Consider the following 20,537-nt stretch of genomic DNA (forward strand, 5'->3'; position numbering starts at 1 on the left):
TGGTCTCCCCAAGAAAAGGTTCCCAAGACCAGAAGAGGAATCTGGAAGGCAACAGTCCAATCTGCCTGTGTCTGCACTGACAACCACCACTCCACTTCACTTTTCTTGACCCCCATTCTGGCATTTCGCTCGGCTGAGCGGAGAACATCTTCGTTAGGGCAGGGTCTTTGCTCGCATTTACCGAATGCCTGCCAGGAGCAACCTCACCTTACCTCATTTAATCCGCAGAAGCCCTATTCCTACCCACGTGACTGTTGGAGAAACTGAAGTGTAGAGAGGACACAGATCTGGCCTAGGGAGAGAGAGAAAGGGAGCCAGGCCTTTGAACTTGGTGCTTATGAGCTTCACGAGGCTCAGCTCTATGGCTCGCCTTCTCAGCCGCCAGCACAGGCCTTCAGCAAAATGCTCGCTGACCCAACCAGGGGTGTCGCAGCCGCTAGCCACAGCCACCATCCCTGCTGGCTCATCACTGACCACAGCCACCACACGCCCATCCTTAGTTTCAGAGAGGGTCAGCCTTCCAAGCCTGCCTCTGCCTGCGAGGGGGAGGCCAGCAATCCTGGAGCTGAAGGTCCCCTGCCTGGAGGGAGGAGAGCCGCTGGTGAGTCCAGATGTTGCATCCTAAGTGAGGAGGCCACGTGAGGAAGCCATTGGGCCTTGCAGGACTGGGGAAGGAGAACTGAGTAACATCATTCTCTGGACCCTTAGAACACTAGCGTGTCTCAAGCAGAGAGGGATATAAACATTTAGGTTTCCTCTCAATCCCTGAACCTAATTCCTGGCTCTCCACACCCCTGGAGAAACTGTTCTCAGTTACCCGTGTTATAAGGAACCCTAATTCTGGCCACGCTTGCAAATAAGCCAAGTGATTCATATTCAAGCAAGGATGCCGCCTTTTGCTCGCAACTTGAATTCCTTCACGGCTGATGCCTTAACAAGCCTGGTGCCTGGGAGATGATCAAAGCCCTCACCACACCAGGGGGGCTCACCTGCCCCCAGAGAGCACAGCCCATCGGACTTGCCGCCCACAGGAAGTTCTGAGGAGGAGCCACTGGCTTACGAGTGTCCCGACTAACGAGTTTTTCGAGATACGAGCCGACTCTCGACCGATTTTTTGCTTTGAGTTGCGAGCTAAAATTCGGGTTACGAGCCAGCTTCAGATACCCCACCGCTAGTTGGCGCAGCGAATGTCACAGTGAACGCCACAACATCAGCCCAGCATCACGTGTCTCGCTCGTTCACTGTTGATTTGACATACGAGTAATTTGAGTTACGAGTTCCATCACGGAACGAATTAAACTGGTAAGTCAAGGCCCCACTGTATTTTAAAAAAGGGGTTGGGGGGATAAGAACATATACACACATTGCTTATGTTTGCATGGAGGGATTCTGTAGGGATGCTCAAGAAAGCAGGTAGGGGGACCGAGCAAATGGGAAGTGTGCAAGCAGATGGGAAAAGGAGGGACACTTTTCACTAGACGTCTTTTTTATTAAAGCATCAGAATGAATTACTTGGTTTAAAGGAAAACCTCCCTGGAGACCAACAGCTGGGTGCGTTTACTTGAATTAAACAGGAAGGATGCAACTTCAAAACAAGATACAAACAGCTTGAGTCAGCAGCCAAGGCATTTAATTTAATTGGTGGTTTGGGAGCAAAAAGAGTTGCCTTTTATCTTCAGTTTACTGTGTGCTCAGAAGCCAGCCCGCCCAGACTTCTCACCTCCCTGCTGTAATCATTATATTACAGCCAGGAAGTGAACTTCTCAGCTTGCGTTTTTTTTTTTTTCTTCAATCTTCTCAGCTTTTAAGTATTGGGAGGAAGACTTCAAACACCTTAAATCCACCTCAACAACAAGCATCCATAAAAACCTTAATTATAGCGACTTGAAAATGTCTTCCTGAAAACTGAAGTTACTGAAAGTAAAATCTCTTGTACAATGGAGATAACAAGACGACAAAAAATGCAGCAGCAAGAACATAAAACCCGGAGCCACAAATCAGATGGAACCATCTGAAACCGCCCTGACGCAAAAGACCCTGCACTGGCATTCCAGCAAGTCGGCCGGAGCACGGGGAGGTCATGATGCTCACGCACGCAGAGACAGACCCCGACTCCTTGCGCACCAAATCTGGCTGCGAGGAAGTTTCTCTGGGGCCAAGCCCACACATAGCTCCCTGCACACCAGCTTCTGCCCTCTTAAGACAACGGAGCCCCTCTGTACCCTCTTTCATTTAAAAACTAGAGGCCCGGTGCATGAAATTAGTGCATGGGGGGGTGCCCTCAGCCCAGCCTGCACCCTCTCCAATCCTGGACCCCTTAGGTAATGTCCAACTGCCAGTTTAGGGATCAGGCCTAAACCAGCAGTCAGACATCCCTCTCACAATCCTGGACCACTGGCTCCCAAATGCTCGCCTGCCTGCCTGGTTGCCCCTAACTGCCCCCGCCCCTGCCAGCCTGGTTGCCCCCAACTGCCCCCCCTGCAGGCCTGGTCACCCCTCATGCCCCCCCGCCCCCCGCAGGCCTGGTTGCCCCACACAGCCTGCTGTTCAGTCGTTTGGTCGTCCCTCACTAACCCCCCTGCCAGCCTGGTTGTAGGCAGCCAGGTTGTGAGGGCATGAGGGTTAATTTGCATATTGCCTCTTTATTATATAGGATGATAACCAGTTTCCCTCCTATTTGGAAATTTCCAGGCCTCTCACTGCTCCACTCCTTGTTGTGGGCACTGTCTGGTTTGCCAATGTCTAACCTACAAACGCCACGTTCTAGATGTGGCCTGGCAACACTGAGATGAAGTTTCCTGAACTCTGGGGCCCTGTGGTTTGGGACAGGTACTCCCAACACCACCAGCCATAACGTTTTTTTGTTTCTCTTTGAGAATCTTGAATTCCATCAGCACCCTCCACATCCACATACATACATACACACACAACCCAGACACACACACACACACACACACACACACACACTCAGACACACAATGCCATGTTGTTACTTCCGATATGACAGCAGGTGTGAAGGCTGAGCCTCATCACCTCATCCTACCCAAAGGGTAGGGACAAATGACCTATGAAACAAGCCCCAAGCTGATAGTCAAGAGCCCAGTTCTTCCATGTTGAGCTCTCTTGTAAGATTGCTCTGTGAACCTAAGCCAGTGGTCGGCAAACTCATTAGTCAACAGAGCCAAATATCAACAGTACAACGATTGAAATTTCTTTTGAGAGCCAAATTTTTTAAATTTAAACTATATAGGTAGGTACACTGTTATTAACTTAATTAGGGTACTCCTAAGGCTTAGGAAGAGCCACACTCAAGGGGCCAAAGAGCCACATGTGGCTCGAGAGCCGCAGTTTGCCGACCACGGCCCTAGGCCATCACTTAGACTTTCTGAGCCTGTTTCCCCATCTGTAAACATCCTCTAATCATCCATACAGTTCTTCTCTCCCAACTTGCCCTCTGCTGAGAGCTCTCGGCCACCCCCTTCAGGACATACAACATCAATGCCATGATCAACAGTGTTGGGTCTTTATGGCTCTTCCTCCATGAATAACTAGTGGAATTCGATAGGGAATCCTTTCCTTTTAAAAGCAGAGCCCTGTGTGGACGAGGGTGGAGACTGAGCAGACCCTTTTAGGGTCTGTGATGGGCTGACTGTACAGTTGGAACTTCCGGGCTGCTCTGCGATGGTGTCTTCAAATAGCTCTGAGGGCTGCCTGCGGTCCAGGGAATGTGCTCACTCTCCCAACATGACAGGCCATTCTGGAGAAAATCTGTCCCCCATAAAAGGCCACTGTTGCTCCTAAATCCTAGGGATTTTTGTAGGATTAACCCAGGAATGTCATCTTGGAAAAGCATCTGTGGGAGTATATTTAGAATAATTTTCTGGGTGAAAGGGAACAAGCCTTTGTCACTTAGATGGATACTTGTCGGGGCTGCACACTGGCCAGCAGTGTGTGAGAACGGCAGTTTCCTGGAGACCGGCCAGGGCAGCATGTCACCAAACTTTAGATTTTTGCTAATCCAGTTAAGTGAAAACTGGTAACCCGTCGGAGGTTTGCTATTATAGTACATTGACTGCTATTGCATTGCTATTTCATATGTCCAAGGGCAATTTGTGTTTTATTTTCTGGGAATTGTCTGTAATGTTCATCACCCATTTTTCTATTGAGTCATTCCAAAATGCCCCTTTTAGCCACCAGAGCCGCAGCTAGCACACTCTGCGGGCACTTAAAGCCTACTATGCGGAGCCAGGAAGAACAAGAAGTGAACATACTGGCTGGATCACTCGGGCAGGAGCAGTTCAAGTGAACAGCGAGGGTAGGAGGAGCTGCGCTTTGTGCTGAGATTCTAGTCTTAGGAGGCAGTTCCATGCTTTCCCTCTCTCACTGTTGTGCAAATACATCTTTCTAGTGGGAAACCAAATCCACATGTTCACCACCACCCCATGGACGTGGATGAGCAGGTGCCTTGGGTCTTGTCATACTGTCTCTTCCCTTGAACTACTGTGATTGGTTAAGGGATTGTCATGTGACCTACACCTGCCCAATCAGAGCCCTCCCTGGGACTTCTGTCAGATGCAGGGGACGAAGTCCACTTTCTTTTTACCGGTGTCACTAGCTTCAAGGACACAGCAGGGCAGCTTTGCTATGTGTGGGAAGGAAGCCAACCGTTGCAAGCAAAACTGAACGAAGAAAAAGGTGGATTGAGCCCTTGGCTCCCACGGGGCCTGGAACCATGATTCACCCCCTTGATCTTTTCACTTCCACAAGCCAGTAGTGCCCTCTTCTGCTCAAGACTGGATTTCTGTCACTTGCAGCCAAAGACATCCTAAATTCAGAGACAGCAAGACCTGTACTCACCCTCTCGGGGTGGATGTCCAGAGCGGCGCAGACCGTGATGGCGAAGTGCTTGGCCCTTTCAAAGCTCCCTTTCCCGATGCTGTGAGAGCCATCTATCAGAAACAGGACGTCCACCGCAGCGGAGCACCACACAGCTGGAGAGAAGGGGACAGATGGGTGGCCATCAGCTTCCTTGCAGTTGGGTTCCAAGAGGGTCTCACTCCCAAAGCAGAGAGGAGGCAGAAAGGACCTGTGGTGGTCAGTGAAGGAAGGAATGCTGGAAAAGGTCCAGCCAGCGGCAGCCCCCTCTGCAGCAGGAAGTACATGTCCACACGGGCATGATGCTCAGAACAAGACCCTGAAGGTCTGGGGTAACGGGAGAGTCTAATCCAACAGCACTGACTGAGTCGTGTGGCCGCGGGGGCAGCTGGGCCAGTGCGGGATCCGGAGGAGCCCTGGTCCCAGCCCTCAGGGACCACAGTCTGGTCTAGGACACAGCCAGGCACCCTGGTACATGAGGTCACGTTACCCAGGAGTTCAGTAACAGCAGCACTGACCGCACCTTTCCCACGTGCCGGGCGCTGCTTTAAACACTTCATATGGACTCTTCACTTCATCCTTACATCCACCCCTAGATGACTACCTTTTAAAATATATTGTTATTGATTTCAGAGAGGATGGGAGAGGGAGAGACAGAAACATCAATGATGAGAGAGAATCATTGATTGGCCACCTCCTACCGAGGATAGATCCTGCAACCCAGGCATGTGCCCTCATCAGGAATTGAACTGTGATCTCTGGTTCATAAGTTGATGCTCAACCACTGAGCCACGCCGGCTGGGTGACTATTTTTTAAATTTTTAAACAGTTTTATTGAGGTATCATTCACACATCATATAATTCACCTACTTAGAGTATATAATTCAACGTTTTCAGTATGTTCACAGATGGATTCCATCGTCACCTCAGTCAATTCTGGAACATTTTCCGTCCCCTCATAAAGAAACCCAATGCCCTTTAGCTATCAGCTCCCTAGCTCCTCGCCCCCACCCCTAAGTTCTTACGATGCTTATTCCCATGGGAGAGACGAGGAAAGCAGGGCACAGTAACATCCCCAAGGACAAAGCCCGGGGAAGCGGTGGAGCCAGGAATCACGTCCAGGCTGTGTGGCCCCAGAGTTCAAGCTACACCTCACTATGAAGATGCAAGACCGTGGTAGTGAGAGAGGCACCGTGATAGGGCGCCACCGGAAGGCAGCAAATGCAGCGATTTCACCAGACAGGAAGGAGAGATATGCAGGGCCCTGGGCGTGGGCTGCTGTGGCTTGAGCACATGGAGGGGATAGCGGAAGAAGAAGGAATATAGTGGTGGGTGAGGCTGGTTGGGTAGACAGTGGTCACCAACAGAAGACCTCAAAGTGTAGGCCAAGAAATTTGGCAACAGGTGAAGTAAGTCAGTCAGGGAAAGACAAATGCCGTATGATTTCACTTATATGTGAAATCTAGAGAACAGAATAAATGACAAACAGAACAGAAACAGACTCATAGACACAGAGAACAGATTGGTCCAGAGGGGAGGGAAGGTGGGAGACTAGGTGAAAAAGGTGAAGGGACTAAGAAGTCCAGGTCGGCCCTAGCCAGTTTGGCTCAGTGGATAGAGTGTTGGCCTGCAGACTGAAGGGTCCCAGGTTCGATTCTGGCCAAGGGCACAAGCCCAGGTTGCAGGCTTGATCCCCAGTAGGGGGTGTGCAGGAGGCAACCGATCAATGATTTTCTCTCATCATTGATGTTTCTCTCTCCCTCTCCCTTTCTCTCTGAAATAAATAAAAATCTATTTTTAAAAAAGAAAGTCCAGATTGGTAGTTACAAAATAGTCAAAGGCACGTAAAGTACAGCATAGGGAATACAGGTGTAGAGTCAACAATATTGCGATACCTATGTATGGGGCCAGGTGGGTACTGGGAATACCAGGGGGAACACTTTGTAAAGTACAGGACTGTCTAACTATTACGCTGTGCACCTGAAACCAATACAAACTAGCATTGAAAGTAAACTGTAATTGAAAAATATATTTTAAAATGAAATTGGCAACAGGAATTTACCAAGGGTTTTTACCCAGGAGAGGGACCTGGTCGGGCCCGTTTTGGGGAAATGATTGGCCACAGAGTGAAAGGAAGACGGGAACGGGGTGGACACTGTCTGCAGTGACGTGGTTTCCCCTGGGTCTGCAGTGGGCGCTTAGAAGGCTGAGTAAGACATGGGCTTACTTTTGCTGGCGGCTGAAATCTTCCCCAGGGTCTCCCTGCTCACGTGGACTTCCTGAAGAGGGAGGGAAGGGGGCGCTAGGAGAGAAGACACCAGAAGCAGTCATTCCAGGCAGAGACACTCCACAGTAGTGAATGAGGACTATGCAGGGTCTCTTTCTCATGGAGCTTGTATCTGGTGGATACTGACTTCAAAGGATTCACACAGAAACAAACTCAGCTGTGTTAAGTGCTACATTTCAGAGGAACTAAGGCTACAGGGGTTTTAACAGAGGATCTGACCCCATCTGGGGTCCAGGAGGAACTGTGCTGGGTGCTGAAGATGAGTAGGAGTTTACCAGGGTAGCAGTGTGGGGGTAAGGCCTACAGCAGGAGGGAGCAAGGATGCTGGGCAGGAAGGGGTGTGGCCTGCAGCACAAAGGGTGGGGAGTGGGCACAAAAGGTCCCCCAGAGAGGACAAAAGGTGGCTATGGGGTCTGATCAGGCCGGGCCTCTAAGAGCAATGGGACATCACTGAAAAGTTTCAGGCAAGGGGTAGAAGTGGAGAGGAATCCAGACATGGTCAGATTTGCATTTTGAAATGGTCGCTGTGCGGAGAATGGGCTGGAGGAGACCCGGGGAGGCCTGTCAGGAGGCCGCTGCAGTGGCCCAAGCCTGAGGGGATGGGGCTTAGGCCGGGCAGGTGGCCCTGAAGTGGAGACACACAGAGGCATTCAACAGAGCTTGTGACATTAACATCGACAGGATGTGACACAAACCAAAGCCCTCAACCCTCTTCCCCCCAACAAAAACTTACCTCCCGCCAACAGGCAAATGCAGATGGCTTCCAGCAGCAGGACGGAGGGCATATTGATACGACTACAGGGCCAGGGTGAGAACAAAAGCAACAGCCGTGATCTCTGTGAGCTCCCCGGTCACACACCCAAACAAGATGACAAGTGCCGGCCTCCCCCGGGGCACCAGTATGACCCTAGAGGCCCCTCACAGAGTAACTACAGTTGCCTGGAGGAGACCCAGTTCCCAAAAGCCATGGGACACTTTACTCCAATGACTGATTTTAAAGGCCAGAGTTAACATGTTTCCAACACACCCACCCTGGAACGCCCCCCCCCGCCCCCCCCCCCCCCCACTCGCTCTCGGACTTGGGCAATAAGCAAGCGCTATGTCCAGAATAAAGAGACGGGGACCTGGCTGAAGACTTGAACAAGCCTGCCCTGTCTATATCATTTATAAACAGCAATGCGGCTGAGGGAGAAACACATTTTTAAAGTTTTGTTACTGCCTGATAATGCTTATAGGATGGGTGAACTTCAGTTCCATGGAGCTTGATTATTTATCGATTTTTGAGGGAAGCACTATTGTGAAAAGTGAGAGCTTTCAATAAGAAACAGACTGTAACTTTGATTCCATAAGGAATCGCGTACCTGGGATGCACTTCTTTTTTTTTCTTTTTTTTTTTTTTTTTATTGACTTCAAAGAGGAAGGAAGAGGGAGAGAGAGATAAAAACATCATGAGAGAGAATCATTGATCGGCTGCCTCCTGCACGCCCCCTTCTGGGGACCGAGCCCACAACCCGGGCATGTGCCCTTGACCAGAATCGAACCCTAAACCCTTCAGTCCACAGGCTGACGCTCTATCCACTGAGCCAAACCGGCGAGGGCTTGAGGTACACTTCTGACTTCAGCTGCCAGGCCGAGGAAATGCATCACTACCTTGTCAGGCATGAAGATCTGATGCATAATTCAGACCATCTGAGGTCCTAGCAAGTGCGCATACTGTATAAGAGCCGAAAGGGGTCATACAGAAAGAAACTCAGACACACCCCCCCCCCCCATACCATTCAGCAGGGAAATATCGAAAACTATCTTGATTGACAACAGGGTCTAGAAATCCTATTTTTTTGCCCTGCGGGATCCAATCCATTCAAGATCTCACCCTCCATTAAACTCACCCCGTAAGGAAAGACTTGGACAAGAGAGGCATTGTCACATGTAGGTCTCACTCAAGTTTCCTGCCATTGAATTCACAGCATGGACACTGATGTAAGAAATCTCCACCAAAGGAAACCCTGGGCAGAGATATGGAAAGGGAACACGCAGGGGTCCAAGGGAACCCCAGGTTCTAGAGACGAGGGCAGAGAGAGAAGGTCAGTCACTGCGTGTGGCACCCAAGGGTGCAGCAGGAACTCGCTTCACCTGATGCAGCCCACTCGGAAAGTCCCTTCAACGTCTTAAACAAGCGCCACTCTCCTGCAAGTGAGACCATGGGTGACAAGGCAGGAGGTAGGTTGATGCACCTCGGGCCTCCTGACCTCCCCACCCCCACCGGGGGTTGCTTGTTCTCCAAACACCTGCCCGATCATCCCCAGCAGCAGACCTACCGGCCTCCAACTTAACCTGCACCGAAATGCATTCTCCGGCAAACACACTCCACCACCTCCCAGTTGCGAGAGAAAAACAACTGGGAACTCAGAGGATGTGCTGACAGGCGGAGAGCCACGGCTGCTGGGAAGTCAGCCACCCTGGAGATGCAGAGCCTTCTGCAGAGGGTTGAAGATGATCTAACTCACGTCCATAAAGCTGCGATGGCCAGACCTTACTTGAGATTACAGGAAAGGCGCACAGACTGACGGGGCGTGCTAGGGGGTCAGTGGGTACCCGGCTTACATTCTCACCCGCAGGGAGCAGGAACTGAGGAGTGAGGGGGTCACAGTACAGTGTGAAAGAGGAATCTGGGGGTGAGTGAGACATACAGCCCTCGGAGAGGAACAGGGGAGTCACTGAGGCTCAGGAGAGGGAGAGGCCTGGACAGTCCCCCAGCTCGCGTCTCCAGCTTCTAAACCAATGCACTTTCCCCTGACCCTGCAGCCCAGCTCAGCTCAGGGACCCTGAGCCACTGCTCAGAACGCCTTCCACACTGAGATGGCACCCCTCTAAGTGACCACCTGACAGGCAGGGCCCGCACCTGGCCCGTGGGGGCAGAGAACCTGCACCCTGAATCCAGAAGCACCCGCTTCTCCTCGGATGTGGTGTGACCCCGAGAGGGGCCGTGGTTCCTCACTTCCAACACCAGGAGGTTGTACCAGATGCTGCTAAAAATCCCATTTGGTCTGATGGGTGTAGCTCCATGGTTGAGCGTCGACCTATGAACCAGGAGGTCATGGTTCAATTCCAGGTCAGGGCATATGCCCGGGTTGAGGGCTTGATCCCCAGTGTGGGGCATGCAGGAGGCAGCCCACCAATGATTCTCTCTCATCTATCTCTTTCTTCCTCTCCTTTACTCTCTGAAATCAATAAAAACATATATTTATTTTTTAAATATATGTTTTTATTGATTTCAGAGAGTAAGGGAGAGGGAGAGAGAGAGAGAAACATCAATGATGAGAGAGAATCATTGATCGGCTGCCTCCTGCATGCTCCCCTACTGGGGATCAAGCCCAAAACCCAGTCATATGCCCTTGAATGGAATCAAACCTGGGGACCCTTCAGTCCGCAGGCCGATGCTCTATCCACTGAGCCAAACCAGCCAGGGCAAAAACATATATTTTTTAAATCCCTTTTGATCTCCCCTCCATCCTGAACCTATGATGGTCAGACCCTACTCAACTGTATATTCAGCTTATTGAATTTCAAAACATTTCTGAAAAAAACAAGATCAAATATCCCAACTGGCCTGATCTTCACCCGAGGCTCCTCTTCGCTTAATCTAGGTGAAAAGAGGAGATTCGGAATTGTGAGAGTGGGGGAGCCAGGAGCTCCCAGACACCATCCAGGGAGGACGGTGGCCAGAGGGGATCTGGGCGGCTGAGGGCCCACACGCTTCCTGCTGGCTCCCGGCCCGGTGCATGCCAGCAAGGCACTCCCTTCCCCCAAGGACACATTTTCTTTCCTCTCACTCCACACAGACGCAGGACAAGTCCCCACCTGCCACCTGGGAGCCAGGCTAGCGCCGGGCCTGCCGACGAGGGGCAGTGCAGGGCCAAGGTGAAGGGCTTCCAAATGCTACCGGCTCCTTAAGTTCAGGATGGCTTTCTGGGGTCACAGCTTCTGACCTTGGGCACGCGCAGGACTCTGAGGCTCAGGCCTGTTAATATTTTATAAAACCAGGATTCTAGCTGCCTCCCCAGGCCGCTCTGAGGACAAGTGGAAGAAAGTCTGGAAGGTTCCTGCCACACAGTAAGCACGGGCCCCGCCCTCTACCATGAAAGAAACCCAAGCAACGTCATCTCGCTCTATCATGCGCCCTTGCTTGCCCAGGTGATTGTTTCCAAGTTTCCGCTCATGAAAACAACTTGTATGTTGGCAATCTGCAAATCGATGCCAGAGGCCAAATGCTTTCCCAGAAGTGTATGGATGGGATGGTCTGGCTCTGGGACCGCAGCCGTACCTCCCTTCTCTGTCCCCCAACACAACCCCTACTGTGACCCAGCCCACACTGCATGAGACAGGTGCCTGCCGGGTAAGCTGAGCACCACAATGGCCAATGCCCACCACAGATGGGATGCTTCCAGATCAATCTTTGTGCTCACTGCATTCTTTTTTGTACCAGGATGAATGAAACGGATGCTATTTCGAACCTGCTGAAGTATTACTCACTGTTCCCAACCAATCATTTCAAACACTCAGCTTCTTCTCCCTTCCTCACATATCAAAACTTTCTTAAAATACGAATTCGATATTCTAAATACAACTCTGTATCTAAACACTTCATATATATATATATATATATATATATATATATATATATATGCCTGCCTGATTTGGCTCAGTGGATGGAGCGTTGGCCTGCGGACTGAAGGGTTCCAGGTTCAATTCTGGTCAGGGCCACATGCCCGGGTTGCAGGCTTGATCCCCAGCAGGGGGCGTGCAGGAGGCAGCTGATCAGTGATTCTCTCTCATCGTCGATGTTTCTATTTCTCTCTCCCTCTCCTTTCCTCTCTGAAATCAATAAAATATATTTAAATATATATCCACTGAGCCAAACCTGCTAGGGCTAAATACCTTTTTAAAAGAATGAATTCCACAGTGAAATTGCACAGCTACTACTGTCAAGTATTTACTGTGTGCCTTCTGCTGGGCTCCACACGTTTGTGTCTTCTCTCCCCTAATCTGCGCAGTCAGCCAATGAGAATATTATTCCCATTTTACAGATGAGAAAATTGAGGCATGGAGAAATTAAGTGGTTTGTACCAGGTTATACTAGTACAGCGAATAAGAGCATCCAACTCCATTCTGGCCTCTGGGTGGTCTGTTCAACCCATCACCTTCCTGATGTTGGGGAATTAGGAGAGAGGAACAGGAGTATAACTAAAAGTCTGCCACCCTGAGTCCTGCCCGTTGGCAGTTTCCCACCCAGCTCATACCCTGCCAGCAACTCCCACAGTGGAGCACATGAGAAGGTTCCCAGAGCTCTCCGCATTTTTTACAAAGTAGTCAGGGGTAGCCTGCCACCCAGGGCAGAAACAGACCATCGGCTCCCAGGTGAACTTTGTCAAGCTTTCTCCATGACATTAGCCCCCGTCATCACGTTCGTTCCTCTCTGTTCCATTACTCATGCCAATCCCACGCATCATTCCTGGCGTCTGGGACTCACACATGGACTTAGATGCCCCCCAACCCCCAATCTTTTCGTCTGACTGTTGTCTGCAAACCCTGATTCCGCACAGCACCCACGGCATTTGGGGGCAGTGAGTGAGTGGGTCTGCTGCAGGGCACACAAAACACTGCGCTCTGGAATTACATTTTCCACGACACAGGAAAGAAACCCAGGCCAAAACAAGGACCCTTTTGAAAAACAAGGGAGGACCGGTGATAGCTACAGGCAGTTTTGCAGGACAATGCCCGCCTTCTCCTCTAAGATCGGAAGTAAATTACTGCAGGGTGAAACAAGAAACCACTTCCACCCCCTTACAAAACGCAATTCCAAACCCGAATATTAGATTAGCCCTTAGCAGCCTTCTCTCAATGGGCCGGGATGGAAACCTGAGCCCTTTACAAGAACAGTCAACGCCTGAACAGGAAGACCAAGATCAGAGGTAAGAGTCTCCGGCCAGGAAGCCATTGGTGTCTTTTGCTGTAACAATGATCTTTCTTGCCCATTTATTTGGCCAAACACCTGGCTCAATGTCTAGGGAAGTGGACAGCACATTTTCAGTTTGATGAGGCAGGGAAAGCATTTTAAAAACTGCTCCGGGTAAGTAATGCTCCCCCTAAAAGAATCGCAAATTTTCAGAACCCAACAGTCTGACAACCAGAAGTCAGCACTCAGGGACAATGTGCTGTTTGGGTTCCCTGGATGGTTAGGGAGAAAGCTGGGCAGATGGGCATAAATCGAAGAGCCTCCCACACTCACCCCACCTGCTAAGAGATAGTTTTAGCCTAAAGAGATTTTAATGATTGTTTTGATCATCTTTGAAAATCCCAAATTCACTGCCGTGGGACTCTGGGAGGCGCACACACAGGACCGGAAGTCCAGAGACCAAATTCCAGCCTAGCTCTGCTTGTAACCAGCTGGGAGACCCTGCAAACAACTTTCCCTGACTCAGGTTCATGCAGCTGTCAATGGGGAGGGTCCGTTTCACAAAGTCACGCCGTGGGGTGAAGATCCTATGAAATAGTGCGTGAACATCCCTCCTAATGGTAAAACACTTTCTAAATGTGCGAGGGTAAAAGATGATCATACATACATTTTCATGAAACACCACACGTGCCCCCATGGGGTAGGCACGACCATTTCCATTGGACATGAGAATGGTGTTGGAGAAGTTGGGGTCCCAGAGCTAGTGAACTGCAAGCTCCAAGTCTCCTGACTGCGGACAGCTCGCTGTTGACAAGAAGCGCGCAGTACAGACATGACAACCAGAGAGCCCTAATGGGACATCAGGAGCCCTGAGCGCAAGCCTCTCAGGTCAATTCCTTCACTTCAGTCTCGCAGCTTCCTGTTTACCTGGGAAGGCTGCTGGCAGGATCACATGAGACCACATTGCAAAAGCCCCCTGGGCCAGGGCAGTTTCCTCAATGGAGATCAGGGACTCAGGATCAGGAAAGGAAGTGAGGGCTCAGACAGGAATCAGACGCAGGGAAGCCCTGCAGGTAATTTTGCAGGTGGAAAAGCAAGCAGTCTGGAGCTATTCAGAAGGTAACAGGGTAAACTAAAGGGAGAACTTCAAGTGTATTCAGCTGTCCCACGGAGCTGGCTTGGGATGACGCTGAAATGGGGGTGTTGCCTGGGTAGACTCTTTCCTGTGAGGGTCCCCAAGAGACCCCTATAAGCCTTGTAGATGACAGGAGGAATTTTTTTTATATCCTTGTGAGATAAAATAAAATGTTAGCCACCTGAAACTAACACAAATTGTACATAGAGCTCGGGAAGTATGTCTCAGCGCTGCGGCTGATGCAATGGTGTGAGCACACTCCACCATGACATGCTTCCTCGGCACACCAGGAAGTAGCAACGCCCGCCTGAACGAACTCCTAGAGCCACGTGCACAGTACCCCAGCCTTTCAGCCATTGGTCGCCTGTAGCAACGTGTCTCCCTCTGATTGGGCCCCTCATGGTCCCCTCATGCTATATATACCCCTGTAGTTCCACAATAAAACGGATCTGCCACCGAACCTGGTCTCCGGAGTCCTGCATGCAGACGCCCCAGTGCGTTGGGGCTCTGTCGTCCTCACCCCCGAGGGACCCCCTGCTTCAACAAATAATGAATGTAAACCAATTGAAAAAAAAATTAGCTGTTCTGTTACAGTCCTCCCAATTAAAACAACTTTTTACTGATATGTCAAGTACAAAAGTTTGAGGACTGTTCTAGCCAGTTTTGCTCAGTGGATAAAGCATCGGCCTGTGGACCAAAGAGTCCCAGGTTCAATTTCCGTCAAAGGCATGTACCTCGGTTGCAGGCTCAATCCCTGACCCTGGTCGGGGTGCATGAGGGAGGCAACCAATTGATGTGTCTCTCTCACATCGATTCTTCTCTCTTTCTCCCTCTCCCTCCCACTCACTCTAAAAATCAATAGAAAAAATCCTTGGGTAAGGATTAACAGCAACAACAAAAGTTTGAGGACCACTGTTCTAAAACACCTCATAGTGACCCCTCCATTGGTGTAATTATATGAAATTTCATTTATATGACCTGGTGCGGATGATCTTAGCCAAACCTGGTGGGGACAATCTTAACAAAAGGTTTTTCCATTTGCACCAATAGTTTAATGGCATCATTTGCCACTTAATGGCTGCACCATTTATGAAGCTCATTACAAACCCAGGAGTCTGGGTTCCACCATGGCTTTCCCATTTGCCCTTGGGCAGTCTTCATCCTCTCTGGGTCTGTTTCCTTGTCTGTAAACACATGGGCATCTGACTATAATTCATTCCAGGAGACCTGAGTGTCCCAGTCTATTGGGGCGGGGGGGGGGGGGGGGGGGGAGCTACTTGAAGCTCTGGATGACAAACCAAAAACCAGATTTCAAGAAAAATACGTCATTGATGGTCTTCAGTCCAACAGACAGGGATGATCAAGGAAGGAAGTCCCTCTCCTCTCTCCCTGGGATTTGCCTGGGAACCTAGTCTGGGAAATTCTTACACAGTCAAGAGTTTGACTCTGAGCTGGATGTCTACAAAGGAAGAGAACTGGCCATAGCCCACCTGGAAAAGGGCTTTGTGTCCCCCTCAGCCAATAAGAATGGCTGCAGGCTGCTGAAGGCCAGCAGCCTTACCAACAGGCTCCCATGGCCATTGCCAACTGCAGGGCTACCAATCTCACGTCTCTGTCTCTGACTTGCTCCTTCTCTTTTCTCGATAAATGCACATTTCTTAATGCAATGTCACACTGAGCTTACATTTTTAGACCTCAATTTATAAAACACTTAGAGGTTCTAGGGTTTTTGTTGTTTTTCAATTAAAAGACCTCATAATCTGAAAACTGTCAAGCTCCAATTCAGTTCCAAGACAGCAAACACACTGCCTCGTATCCCCGCTGAAAGGCCCCTCTCAGCGGGACAGCTACTGGCTTAACAATGAAAGGCGCCGTCCTCCGTTCTGGGTGTCCACCATGTTTTTAAACAGAGGCTCTCTGGCAAGTTTCAAAGGTGCAACTATGCTACTCCCGCCACGGGCCCAGCAGGTGAGTAAGCCTGGGTCAGGTGATGATGGTGGAGCAAAATCACCCTGGAGGACAACCCCCTGGACTTCCCATCGCCCAAGGGCGAGTCTCTGGGAGCAGCGAGCCCCTCGGTTGTAGAGACTTCTGGGGTGGGGGCCGGGGAGCACTCAGCTGTCTGGAAAAACTGCTCCGGAGTAACCAGCACACGTGCAGATGCTCTGTAATGGGTGGTGGTGGGAGGGGAGGCGCTCAGGCATGTCCCCAAAGCCTTGATTCAGAAGACAAGCTCCTTCTGTGACCGTGCCAAGCAGCTCGGGTTTAGTACGTGGTTCCCTCCTCCACCCGCAGCCACCCAGCCCCTGTACCCTTACCTGCGGTTCTTGCCCTTGGGCTCGACGCTCGGGTGCCAGGACCCAAGGGAGGGGTCGCTGTGGGGCCCGCTGAGCGCACCGTCCCCAGACGCCGGCCGGTTCGCCCGGGTCAGCGGGCGCCAGGTGCGCTCTTCCCCGGGCCCCGCGGCCGCGCTGGGTGAGCGCAGACAGCGCCGAACAAAGCCCGCAACGCACGGTCTCCGCGCTCCAGGTGGGGCGCCTGGGGGTCGAGCCGGCCCGTCCGGGGAGCGCGAATAAGCAACCGGCGCCCTCCCGGTGGACGCTGGCGGGCCCGGCCACCAGGGCTCCGGCGGCGCGGAGACAGCGCTGGGCTCTGACTCCCCAGGACGAGCGCGGCGAGGAGCGCACGGCGGGACCGGACGCCGAGGCGGCGGGCTGGCCCGGGCCGGGGCGGCGTGGCCAGGGGGCGCTGCAGGCCCGCGGAGGGCGCCGGGTGGGAGCCACGTGGAGCACCTGTAGCTCCGAGCAAGGGAAGGCGGAGAACGCGGCGCGGGCGGCGCACCCGGCGCGTCTGGAAACCCCGCCCGCATCGCCTCTCCCGTTTAAAAAGGAGCTGTCGGCCCAGGTCGGCAATCAAGGAAGGCACTTCCTCCTGCGCGGGGTCCCGGCCTCTGAGCGGTGCAGCAGCAAGAACTGTGCCGTGCGCCGCTGTCTCTGCAGGATTTATTGCTCCGACTCAGGCGAAAATGTTGCCTTTGGCATCGTTTCTGTTTGCCATGGCTATCGCCGTTTGTTTACCTGGCTGTCCAATCATTGGAATTGCGCTGTAATAAGTGGGCCTTTTAGTCAATATCCCTGCTTAAGTCTAGAAGGTGGCTGATTTTTAAAGTTTAAACGCCACAAAGCAAAATCGCACGGTGCCTGGCACAATGCCTCGTCAATAGAAGCACTCGTAAACGGTGGCTACCACTGTGTAGTCTATAGATTTCATACTCGCCCAAAAAGCCTCATTGCATAATGCGTGTTCGTTGCACAGGAGAAAATGCGAGTAAGCAAGTTGAAAAAACACACCTATTCCACCACCCAGCGACGATCACTGTTAATACTGTGGTGTGTATTCTTCCGGTGTCTTTCTACCGATACAAAATCTTGAACAACTTTCTATGTTTTGTACACCCTATTTTATGTCCTAATGTGCTTAACCTATCTGCTATTGTTGGACATTAACTTTTAATTTGAATCATGCAACTGGATATGTGTGCTTACTCAGTTACTCAAAAGGCAAGAAGGTAAATTTGTAGGCTATGTGCAATTTCTTGGGTATGTGGAATTAAAGGCTTTTGATGTGTATTATTAAATACCCTCCAGGAAGATGGACCTGTCTCCTTTTTCTCATGCCCTTCCCATTATTCTTGTAAATGTCAATCGGGTAGACTAGTACTTTGTCTTGTTTTACACCTTGCCTTAAAAATTTTTTTTTCTAAAAACGTTTCGTTTCTGAGTACAACCCTCCCAACATTGCCAGAGCAGTGTGATACATGCGCATGCGCACCTATGCAGGGGAGCCTGCCTGCAGGGCTCAGTGCTGGGGGAGGGGCGGCCTCTGCCTCAGATGGACAGGTCCCATAGGATTGTAATGCAAGCCACATGGGTGAGTTTAAACGTTCTAGTAGCCACATTTGAAAAGAAGTGAAAAGAAACAGGTGAATTTAATTTTAATAATATTTACCCAGTTGATCCCTAGTATCTCAACATGTAAATAGATATAGGGTGTCCCCCCCAAAAAGTATACACACTGTAACAGCTGATGGCTTCGTCTTGGAAAGGAAATGTATTTTGATAAACATTGCCTTTGTAATTATTCAAAGTGTGTGTAATACATTTGTGGGACACCTTATAGAGGTATTTTATAGTCTTTAAAATTCTGCTGTCATTTACGTTTACTGCACATCTCAATTTAGATTCGCCACATGTTAAGTGCTCAGTAGCCACATGAGTCGAGTGGCCTATGCTGCTCTGGACAGAGCGGGTTTGAGACGGACAGCCCTTAAGTCCTGGTAAAAGTGGAAAAGCCACAGTTGACAGCCTTCTCCCTCACCTGTTACGATTGGTTATTAACATTTGTCTGCACAATGTTGCCTAATCAGATTTACCTTAGAGAAGTTAAATTTCAATTCTACATGTTTCTGACAGCTTGACATCTTTAATTGGTGGCAAATTAAATTTTTATTCCATGGTTAAGAAGTAACAGGTTAAACTATAAATAGTGGTGGAATACCAGTTGCTTCAAACTCCTTCGCATCCAAGAAGAATCCCTCTGTCCCAGGTGCCTGTGGGGAGGAGGGAAAGGCAGACACCAGCTCGAGTGGTGAGTGGGAGGAGACTAGCAAGGCTGGAGGCTTTTAATAGAGAGAGGAGATGGGCGGCTACTGTTGTCCCTTTTCACAACCCCTCTTTTGGAGGACTTGTGGAAATTTAAAAAAATAAAGTCACCACGAAGGACCATCATTCCAAAAGGCTTGTGTTGTAAGCCCCTTGCTTCCAAGTTCTTGCCTTCTTCATCTTCACGGTCCCAATGTCTGGTAACTCTACACAGTTAAGTGCCCTTTTAAAGTGTGAATTCAATCCTAGCCAGTTTGGCTCAGTGGATAGAGCGTCGGCCTGCAGACCAAAGGGTCCCGGGTTCCATTTTGGCCAAGGGCACGTATCTTGGTTGCAGGCTCCTCCCCAGGCAGGGCCCTGGTCAGGGCTCATTCAGGAGGCAACCAATTGATGTGTTTCTGTCTTTCCCTTTCTCTCCCACTCTCCCTAAAAATCAATGGAAAAAATATCCTCGGGTGAGGACTAACAAAACACACACACAGTGAATTCATTCATGAATTGCCCTGTACAGCACGTCTCAGTAGTATACCCACAAGGCGTGCAGATGACTCTGAATGTCATGCAGAGATCAGTAGTGACACCAGTGCAGTGGAATGGCCACTGCTTTGGAGGCAAGGAGGTCTGGGTTGCCTGCTGGCTTTGTGGCAGATAAAAGATGCTTACTCTTCGACTGCTCACTTCCCTGGCCTATAAAATCAAAGACCGATGAGTACAATGGTTCCCATCTAGGAAAGCCCAATTCAAATTGTTTGCATCCAGTCCTCCAAATGATGAAGGCAAGGGCATATATGAAAAGGCCCAAAGTGGGGTACAACACAGAGGCAAAAAATTGTGAATTTCCAGAACCCTCTTGCTGAGAAATGAAAGAACAGGAAATAATCTTAAATGGCAAAGAAACCATCCTGGAGGAAACAAAGGGCCTTATTCCAAAGTGCCCCACAAGGTAGCAAATTAAGCCAGAGCCAGAATTAGGTGGGGGGCGGGGAATTTGAAGGGGAATGCTTGGGGGTAGATGAGGGCACAGACCCAAGGAACAGAAACACCGCCATCTCAGAGTTGAAGCCCCTTAGGCTTGGGGTAGGTACCCATTGTTCCAAGGCTTAAAGCCCACATACCAACTCCTTTACAGTGAGAAGAATTATGCACAAGATCTTACTGGATATGCTTTTGGGAAATGGGATGCCTTCTGGCTGAATCAAGTACACATGGAAGGTCTACAAGGGAGGCAAAGGCTTGGGTGACATATGTTAGTCATTCAATCAACACCCCAAACCGCATAAGCACTCTACTTCAAACTGTGAATGCTCCCAAGTTTTGTATCTAGTTTTCATGCACAGGTGTGTGCCTCAGCAAAAGCACTCGTCGAATGTATTTCGAGAGGGATCCTGCTGCACCCTTGGAGGAGGCAGAGCGGGCCTCAGCCCGACTTACAGTAATACAACTCACAGTCCCTCTCGCTTCCTGGAAGTCTCACATCACAAGAGGTGGGCACCTCCTCCTCGAAAGGTTATCAGCTCAGGGTCTCAAGGTAAAATAAAAGGAAAGCAAGGAAAATGCATGAGGCTGGGCAGCTAAAGCCTTGGATGAAACCAATGTTAGTAGGTTATCAGAAAGCTAGTGGCT

General features: G+C 50.4%; 1 protein-coding gene across 1 annotated transcript in view; it reads right to left on the reverse strand.

The window, feature by feature from the left end:
- Positions 1 to 16,893, reverse strand: part of VWA2 (von Willebrand factor A domain containing 2) — a 32,913-nt gene extending 16,020 nt beyond the window's left edge. Inside the window, 4 exon segments of the mRNA XM_070432220.1 lie at positions 4,858 to 4,991; positions 7,103 to 7,177; positions 7,896 to 7,957; positions 16,572 to 16,893. Of these exon segments, the coding sequence (XP_070288321.1) occupies positions 4,858 to 4,991; positions 7,103 to 7,177; positions 7,896 to 7,947 (261 nt within the window). The 5' untranslated portion in view covers positions 7,948 to 7,957; positions 16,572 to 16,893.
- Between the last annotated feature and the right edge of the window lie 3,644 nt (positions 16,894 to 20,537).

This window comes from Myotis yumanensis, unplaced genomic scaffold, assembly GCF_028538775.1.
Source record: "Myotis yumanensis isolate MYYU_CA2020_CCGP unplaced genomic scaffold, mMyoYum1.0.hap1 SCAF_13, whole genome shotgun sequence".
NCBI classification, from domain to species: Eukaryota; Metazoa; Chordata; class Mammalia; order Chiroptera; family Vespertilionidae; genus Myotis; species Myotis yumanensis.